Here is a 9,278-nt window from a genome sequence, read left to right as displayed (position 1 = left end):
TATGCGAGGTTCGTTCACAATTCATTATTATCATAACAATTAGAATAGTCTGGCGGATGGTAATTAGGGTTGTGAGCTGGTCCTTGTGGCGCAGAAGCTGACGATAGTCCTCCTGGTGAAGTGAACCCAACGAGAGGCGAGAAAGGTAGTACCCTTCGAAAGAGACGAGTCTCGCCGCTGTTGTGCCCAAGCGGTGCGGTAGCTGGAATTGTTTTCAACGAGGGTGCCCTCGTCACTGGCATTCTGTGATCCCCGTTGGTGGCCGTCGTTAGAGAATCTGATACGTTTTTACAATTCGCAACGTACAAGGCACAAAGGTTTGAAAATGTTGCACTGAGAGCACAGTCATGAATACCACTAGCACAGAAAACAATGAGGTGTCCACGCCGGATCGCAGTACACCCCAAGCGTCCGACGTGGATATCAGCACATTAACGAACGAGGATGTATGCAACGGAGAGGCTCTAATGGACGACTGCAATGATTGTCCGCCAAGTAAGAGTCGTTATGGTAGAACGATAAAATCCAGGTCTATCACAAGTGGCTCTATGGAGTTTACACAGGTACATGTCCCGTATACTTTTTATCTCTCTTTCCAGAAATGAGACCTCAATCGCCATGTCTTTGTCAATTGTACACATTTTTTAATCCTAACTAAAAGTCGTGAACATAAACCTTAATGTAAATAGTAATATGTACTAATGATCTTTGCACTAATTATTTATACACACATAATTTTTAAGAAATTTTTTTTTTTCAATGAACATTAATTTATATTCGATAATTGATACTTATGTTTAGTTTTTATGATCTGAAAGTCAAAATCTGTTTAAGTGCTTACAGGATATTTATTGCTCTTGTAATTTTGCAGAATTGGAAGCCAAAAATAAATAGACAATTATTGAATTCTTCTAGTAATAGTGTCGAAAGTATAGGTGACATTAATATAGATAATAACATAGATGAAGTCAGTAACTTATCTACTATAGAAAATAACGTAGAAAAAATTCCATCTCCAAGTACAAGTGTACTTGGTCCTGATATTGAATGTTCTTGGAAAATGGGAGAGTTAGCTTGGGCAAGAGTTGGCAATTTTCCATTCTGGCCATGCATGGTAACAGTTGATCCAGCTTCAAGAATATATTATAAGTTAAGAGGTAAATTTTTTAAACTTGCAAGTATTCAAGTCATTTTATTACAGCATACTTGTTACTTTAAAATATGCATAAGTATGAAAATCTAAAATTAATATTTGTCAAGTGTAGACAATATTTATTTTTTATGTATTTATATGTAACAATAAAAAATATTTTTATTTTTTGTGACACAGTTAGGCCTAGATCAGTTAGTACAATGATACATGTTCATTACTTTGGAGACAAAGGACGTCATAGTTGGGTTTCATCTACCTATATGATGCCATTCACAAGTCTTGCTGATTTTTTAAAATTGGCAGAATCATTAACGCCAGAAATAAAGAAAAAAGATCCTAAATATGCTGCAGCATTTATTGTGAAGCCAGGAGCAAAATTAAAATGGCAAAATGCTGTTCAAGAAGCTACAGAAACACAGCCAATGACAATAGAAGAAAGAATCGCAATTTTCGCGACAAAAGATAAAGTCCGGAGACGTAGAAGTACGAAGTTATTATCGTTTGATGAAAGTAATACAAACAAAAGGAAACGTTCAATTGAACAAGATGTCCTTAATATCAAACGTACTAGACAAGACAATGTAATATTTATAATCACTTATATTCTCGTTTAATATTAATTTAATAACTCTTGACTCATGTAATACAAAACTTTATCTTTACTTTTATAGGTATATGATGGAAAGCCAGAAACATCGAAATTATATAAATCAGAATCGTCAAAACTAAAAAATTCACGAATGGTAAATGGTAAAATTGATATGAAATTAAATTCAGATTCTTTTCCTTCCTCTCCTTCAAGTTATAAAAGTTTAGAAAGTACAAGTACAAAGTTCTATAAAAATGAGATGGATGAAGAAAGTATATTTGAACTTTACTATAAAGATAACAAAAATTTGTTGGAAACTGAATATCCAGATATGCCGAAAGATGACATAAAAAGATATTTGCGTAAAACCTGGGATAATATGGATACAGAATATCGAAAGAAACTCGGACTGCATATGACAAATGAACATTTTCAATCAAAAGACAGTAGTTCAGATGAGGATGAGATGTCAATTGACATTGATACAACCATGAAAGATATGAAAAATAAAAATAAAAATTACAAAAGTTTGCGTTTGCGTTCGAAAGAAAGCTCTCCGGATGAAGACGACGTGTCAATTGAAATTAATACGAGTGCGAAAGAAAATAAAAAGACAAAAGATAATAAAAGTGATAGGGAGGAAAGTTTCAGTTTAGAAACAAAACGATTTAAATTATACAATCTTTTTAAAGGTATGAAACAAGAAAAAGTATGTCAAATTTGTGAAAAAACAGGTAAATTAACAAGATGTAAGGGACCTTGCTATTCTTATTTTCATTTATCATGTGTAAAACCTGGCGAATCTAGTCCAGAGTATTCTGTTGATGAAAATACATTGGATGACAGATTACTTAGTGACTTAAATATAATTAAAAGAAGTATTAATGATGAAAACGAAAGTAATGGTAAGTGTGATAATAATTATAAATATATGTACAAATAATAAAAAATTAACGGATTTTTTTTTTTTTAATTAATTTAATACATGTTTATGCAGCATATATATGTTACTAATTACAATATAATATTATTAATATTAATGAAATTTAGGTAAATTTGATGAACAAGAAGACGAGACATTCAAATGTATCGATTGCTTGTCTGGAGTAGCACCCGCTTGTTTTTTATGTAACGAAAGAGAAGGAGATAGAGTAAGATGTATTATCCTAGCTTGTGGAAAACATTATCATTCTGATTGTTTAATATCGTGGCCACAGGTACAATTTCGCATTTTTATCGTAATATTAAAATATTGTTCTTAAAATATTAAATATTTCTTAATGTTAATAAACGTTTTTTTTTGTTTAGTCGCATTGGCAAGGAGGCCGCTTGACATGTCCGTATCACGTATGCCACACGTGCAGTTCTGATAATCCTCAAGACAATCGTTCGCGTGCACCAAATGAAAAATTAGCAAGATGCGTTCGTTGCCCTTCAACGTATCATGCATCATCATTCTGTCTGCCTGCTGGTTCAGTAATTTTAACGGCCAGTCAAATTATATGCCCAAAACATTACAAAGCACCATCTCCACCGTTAAATGCAGCATGGTGCTTTTTATGCACGCGCGGTGGAAGTCTTATTTGTTGTGACACGTGTCCGACTTCTTTCCATTTGGAATGTCTAGGTAAATTCGATTAAAAGATTATGTTTGATATATATTATCCGCAGATAAGGTATTTTTGTATTTTTAATAATTTAGGTATAGACGCGCCTGACGGTGGATTTATATGTGAAGATTGCGAAACAGGAAGATTACCTTTATACGGAGAAATTGTATGGGTAAAACTCGGCCATTATCGATGGTGGCCGTCTCGTATATGCTATCCACTTGAAATTCCTGACAACGTTAAAGATACTAAACACAGCCCTGGTGAATTTTGCGTAATGTTTTTAGGATCTAATGATTATTACTGGGTACATAGGTAAGTAAAACATTTTTTTTTATATAAAATACTGTGAGTAATACATTTTTTTCTAATATGTTAATCTTTGCAGAGGTCGAGCTTTTTTGTATCAAGACGGTGATGCAAATATAAAACCACCAATAGGTAAATCTTTAATGGACGATGCATATCGAGTAGCGCTTATGGAAGCCAATAAATTACATCAACAATTAAAAGCAAGACGGTCAAAAACTAAAGAACCAAAAGGACTGAAACCGCCATTATATGTAAAATTAAAGGTACGATTTATACCACATTAAGTTAATGCTAGATCATACTAACAAAAACAGATCAGCACTTTAAAGTTAAACTGAAATTAAATAAGCGTAAACTTTATACGGTTTTCTTTTTTTTTTTTTTTTAATTATTTAACGTAGTTAACGCTATAGTATAATTATTACTATTAATTTTATAAATAACTGCAGTAAAAAGCTAAAAACCTTAATAAATATAAATATGTAATAGGTTAATAAACCAGTGGGTAATGTTAAACCAATGGAAGTCGAGAGTATTGTGGCATGCGAATGTGATCCCGAATGGGATAATCCTTGTGGCCCTGGTACGGATTGTCTGAATCGCATACTAATGGTCGAATGCAGTCCCGGAATTTGTCCAGCTGGTGCCAAATGTATGAATCAATCGTTCGTATTGCGTCAATATCCAGCAATGGAGCCATTTCACACCAGTGGTCGCGGATGGGGCTTGAGAACATTAGAAGATATTAAATCAGGACAATTTGTCATCGAATATGTGGGAGAAATTATAGACGACGCTGAATACAAGCGAAGACTACATCGGAAAAAGGAATTAAAAAATGAGAATTTTTACTTCTTGACGATAGACAACAATAGAACGATTGATGCGGAACCGAAAGGAAATCTAAGTCGATTTATGAGTGAGTATATTTTAATGTACGAATCTGTAATTAAAAAAAAGAAAAGGAAAAAAAAAACAATTTATATTATTATGCACAGATCATTCGTGTGCTCCAAACTGCGAAACACAGAAGTGGACAGTAAACGGAGATACACGTATCGGTTTGTTCGCTTTGCGTGACATAGACTCTGGAGAAGAGTTAACATTTAATTATAATTTGGCATCTGATGGAGAAACGCGAAAAGCGTGTCTTTGTGGCGCGTCAAACTGTAGCGGTTTTATTGGATTAAAAGCACAGAAACAGCAGTTGCCAATTGCGCAGTCGAGTATGCAATTTAAAAAGTTTGAAAAACCGAAACGAAATGTACCGAGAAAGTATGTATATAATTGCATGTCTTATTACTTGATGTTTTACCATTTTATTACGATTTTTATATAATCAATAAATTAACAAATTTTATTTTCTTATTTTAGACGGAGAGAGCGTAGATGTTGGCGATGCGGACAAGTAATATTCGTTAACAATAAATTTATAGTCTGCTCACAAAGAACGTGTAATAAAAAGTACCATAAAACATGTATAGAAATTGACGAATCAACAGAATCGAAATTCTGTTGCCCGTGGCATTTTTGCTCGGAGTGTGGACGTCGAACATCAGCGCATTGCTCATTTTGTAGCGTTGCTTTTTGTCAAGGTAATTCACTTTGTTTTTTCTTTAATTTAGGTACAAGAAACGTACACTGAGAGGCAGATAAAAGGCATTTGCCACGGCGATGGCGGTATATTAACTGCCTCTCAATGTACAATGTAAAAAGTGAGGAAAAATTAATTATAACCTATAATATTAATAATTTAATTATGTGTTGTGAATATTTATTTGTGATCTCGGGATGTTTTCCAGTTCATCTCGATGGTAACTTATTTGAACGAGAATGTGAGAAAGGCGGCTTTGTATGTAAATTACATGAAAATATGGAAACCCAGAAACCTATCGAAGATGAGAAGGAATATTCGGATAACGATAACGAGACAGATAAAGAGTGTTCTTCAACGAGCTCCACTAGTCCGGTTGCAATGGAAAAAATTGCAACGCGAGAACCATCACCAAGGGTTTCTATTGTAGAGGTGAGATGAAACCTTACTCTCTATCCGTGTCATTAGTAAATATATCACTACAATCCTTACATATTAATATAATTTCACACATCTACAGATTTGTAATTTGCAATGTAGTTAGAGTTTTGTATCCTTTATTTGTATATTGCTGTATCATTTATGCCTAATTAAACCGATTATAGAATTTCTGTGGTGGTGGTTAAGTAGTCACAATTAAGACAATTCATTTTTATATTAAAAATTTTACTCAATAATTATAACAAAAAACATCTGAATAGAACGTTAGGGAAGGAATGTAAGGCATTCTTAATTTACCAAAGAAACAGTAATCATATTTATTTGATGACAAGGTTTCATAATTATATATAAAACTGACATTTTAAAAAAAGTGAATTCAAATAATTACGTGAAGGATACAAAAGTACATGATAAAAGCCGTTTTTATACGACCGTCTTAGTTGTGTTATATATCAAAGTTTTACTTGTGAATTTGTATTGCATATTTTATGTATAAGAAAAGCAACGATTATTGTTGTAATGTAACATAATGAAAATTATGTTGTAATATTGGAAAGTAGCATATATATTCCAAAAAAATTAAAATCTTTCTTTTTTTTTTTTTTAATTATTTTTCATCACTCCTAATATCCCTGCTCCTCTAAATTGGCAGTAGACACATAACAGAAAATATTTACTTTTATATTTCAAAGTGAGAGTCATTTTATTCGGTTCTAGTAAATTATATATACATATTAATAAAAGCATAAATAAATATTAAGAGTGGTTGTGTAATTAATAAACAAGCTTATAATATTATTTAATTAAAAAATGTCATAATAAGCAATTGCAATTTTATAAAAAAAATATTTCGGGAATTATGCAAAGTGTAATCTTTATTTTCAGTCTTTATTAATTAATTAAACACTATAAATATGAATTATGAACATTTATAATTGTTATAACATTAGAAACGAAACTTTACACGCTGAAAGGTTTTGCATGCAACCGTCAATAAAAAAATTTTTAGTTAAATATAAGAATTAAGATGTGCGTGTGTGTGTGTGCGTGCGTGGGTAGGAATATATGAATTATATTTATAGACGTATATAATATATTCATATTTACGGTATTAAAACTTAAGTTGCCATGTTGAAGCTGGAGGTAGATTATGTAAAACCTAGACGAAGTGTCATGTACAAAATGGTTATTCGAATAAGAATATACTCTCTAAATTTTAGAGAATATATTGTTATTCAAATAACTATTTTATAAAATGATGTTTTTATACAAAGATGGTTTTAAGCAACAATGTTGCCTCACAGGTTCATCTAAGCAGTGAAGAAAGTGAAGAATCTCAGAAGGAAGAGGAAGATAACAGTCTCAAAAATAATATTGTGTCGTGTGATAAAAATTCAAGGATAATGACAAACGAAACAGTATGTAAATCACACAAGAAAGAAGGTCAAGCAAAGGAGTTAACTAATCTTACATCTAGTCAACTGGAAGCTATAATTGGTGTTAGCCGTTACGAGTGAATTTCTTTCTTATTTAATGAATGAAATTTCGCACTAAGTGCATAGCAAAGCTGACTAATACAACTGGTACAGAATTTTGTCTGTTATATTTGTGTGCGTTATATCAATTAATTATATGTAATTATATACGATTATATATCACATGTGTACACACACATAGAGAAAGAGTGAAAAAGTAAAACCCTTAAAACAGATCGTATGAATAACTCTTTCATAACAAGAGAAAATCTTTCAAACGAAACTTATTACAGTTTTAGAGAAACGTTCGTTTAAAGCATTTTCTTTTATTAAAAATGTGTACACACTGTATATAATAATATATGTAATAGATACTACAATTGACATAATTATATAAGTTTATTTTATAGGGCGGCTTCTTCTAAGATTCTTTTTTCATCATTTTTTAATTACTTTAGGTGGATATTACGCTGTCCTCAAGCTTTTCGTTACATTAACTGTCATTAACCAATGCTCGATCTAATGAGTCCTAATTAATAAAATTAGCTCAAGTAATTAAATTACTTTTTTTTTGACGCACTCTTATTCACTTGATTTTAGCAATTAATATTTTAGTTTAACAATATCGCAAAATAGTACGAAACTTTTGTTCAGTTTTAATATTTTCTACTTCTTCACGAGCAGTGGAAAGAAAACCCTACGACATTATGTATATAAATATATATATATTATATATATATTATTATACACGTGTTTATTTATGAGTTTATAATGTAATATACACCATTGTAAAAATTATAAGTGATAATTAGTGCCTTGATAACGGAAAAAAAATAACTGAAAAAATTCTGTGAATTTATTATCATATTTATCTCATAAAAACTCATAAAATTATTTAATAACATTTAATTTTAAATATTTTACGTGACGATTCGACGTGTATTAAAGTGTTCTAATTACATTATAAATTAAATGTTTTAAAAGTAGTATAATATAAATCATTTTATTGCTTATTCCATGAAAAAGTTAGTTTTTTTTTAGAGTAAAACTAAAGTAATAGCAGGTTATTTATAGAAGTAGAGATAATTAATTGTAAAAGAACATTATATCTTAAATAAACTGTGTATTTAAATTTTCACTCCATGACAAAATATAATGGACCTATCAAAATAACATCTCATATTAAATAAGTTGCGTATTTTAATTTTTTGTGTGAGAACTAACACAAAATAGATACGTGTAGCATAACAATCACATCACAATCGTGACAAATTTTAATTGTTTAAGAAACTATATTTGTGTATATCTATATACATATGTCTAGCTAATTATCGTAAAAACTATTGGAAAAAAAAAAAAAAAAAAAAAAAAATCGTATTAATGAACCAAATAGTTAGTACTGAAATATAGATTACTAATATCGTGTGTGTATGTGTGCGTAGGTAATGTGCATGTCGGCAAATTTGTTTTTACGCACGCGCGTACACATGTGTACATGTATGCAAAATGTTATTATATTATTTAATCACATATAACTAGAACAAGATATATAGAAAATATTATAGCATTTTGTCACAAATGGAATAAAAATAGACCATACATATAATAAAATAATTCTGCTTAATTATATTTTGTGTGTTACAATAATCGCATTATTATTAATAATTACTCTATCAATTCAGTAAACTTCTAATAATTACTACAATAAATTTATGATAAATATAAGGTTTATATGTACATATTATAAAGATTATTCTGAATTTTTATATAAGAATAATCGCATTATTATTAATAATAAGAAAGTAAAATTATTGCACTTATTAATTAAAAACTATTCCCATGTAAAACATGTATAACTGTAAGCTTACGGTTTCTTTAATTACCTTATTATTACTACTATATTACTGTTACATTAACATAATATGTTTATAATACTAAAATGTATTAAATGTGATTTTATGTAGTAGATTTTATGTTTTTGTATTATCGGATTTAAATAAGGTAATCAGCCTGTTTATTTTTGTAAAAAGGTTCTTTAAATAGCAATAAATCCTTAATAAAACTATAATTCTCAATATTTAGTTATTATAAACAAAGATTATGT

General features: G+C 30.1%; 1 protein-coding gene across 1 annotated transcript; it reads left to right on the top strand.

The window, feature by feature from the left end:
- The first annotated feature begins 5 nt into the window (after positions 1-5).
- Nsd (Nuclear receptor binding SET domain protein) lies at positions 6-8,803 on the top strand. The gene is made up of 13 exons (XM_070662794.1): positions 6-563; positions 872-1,157; positions 1,331-1,734; positions 1,825-2,647; positions 2,793-2,959; positions 3,051-3,369; positions 3,445-3,667; positions 3,741-3,927; positions 4,154-4,583; positions 4,663-4,939; positions 5,039-5,259; positions 5,467-5,690; positions 7,004-8,803. The coding sequence occupies exons 1-13, from the start codon at positions 348-350 to the stop codon at positions 7,214-7,216; spliced, it is 3,990 nt and encodes a 1,329-aa protein (XP_070518895.1). The 5' UTR covers positions 6-347; the 3' UTR covers positions 7,217-8,803.
- The last annotated feature ends 475 nt before the right edge of the window (positions 8,804-9,278 follow it).

The sequence above is a fragment of the Cardiocondyla obscurior genome, linkage group LG10, assembly GCF_019399895.1.
Source record: "Cardiocondyla obscurior isolate alpha-2009 linkage group LG10, Cobs3.1, whole genome shotgun sequence".
NCBI lineage: Eukaryota > Metazoa > Arthropoda > Insecta > Hymenoptera > Formicidae > Cardiocondyla > Cardiocondyla obscurior.
This window is presented reverse-complemented; position numbering and strand designations above follow the sequence as displayed.

What these genes read in the sequence shown, in the direction of transcription:
- Nsd (XM_070662794.1), top strand. Translation starts at nt 348, where the DNA reads ATGAATACCACTAGCACAGAAAACAATGAGGTGTCCACGCCGGATCGC. An exon ending in CATTATATGTAAAATTAAAG is followed by an intron (nt 3,928 to 4,153) that starts GTACGATTTATA and finishes AATATGTAATAG; the next exon opens with GTTAATAAACCAGTGGGTAA. An exon ending in CAAGGGTTTCTATTGTAGAG is followed by an intron (nt 5,691 to 7,003) that starts GTGAGATGAAAC and finishes GTTGCCTCACAG; the next exon opens with GTTCATCTAAGCAGTGAAGA.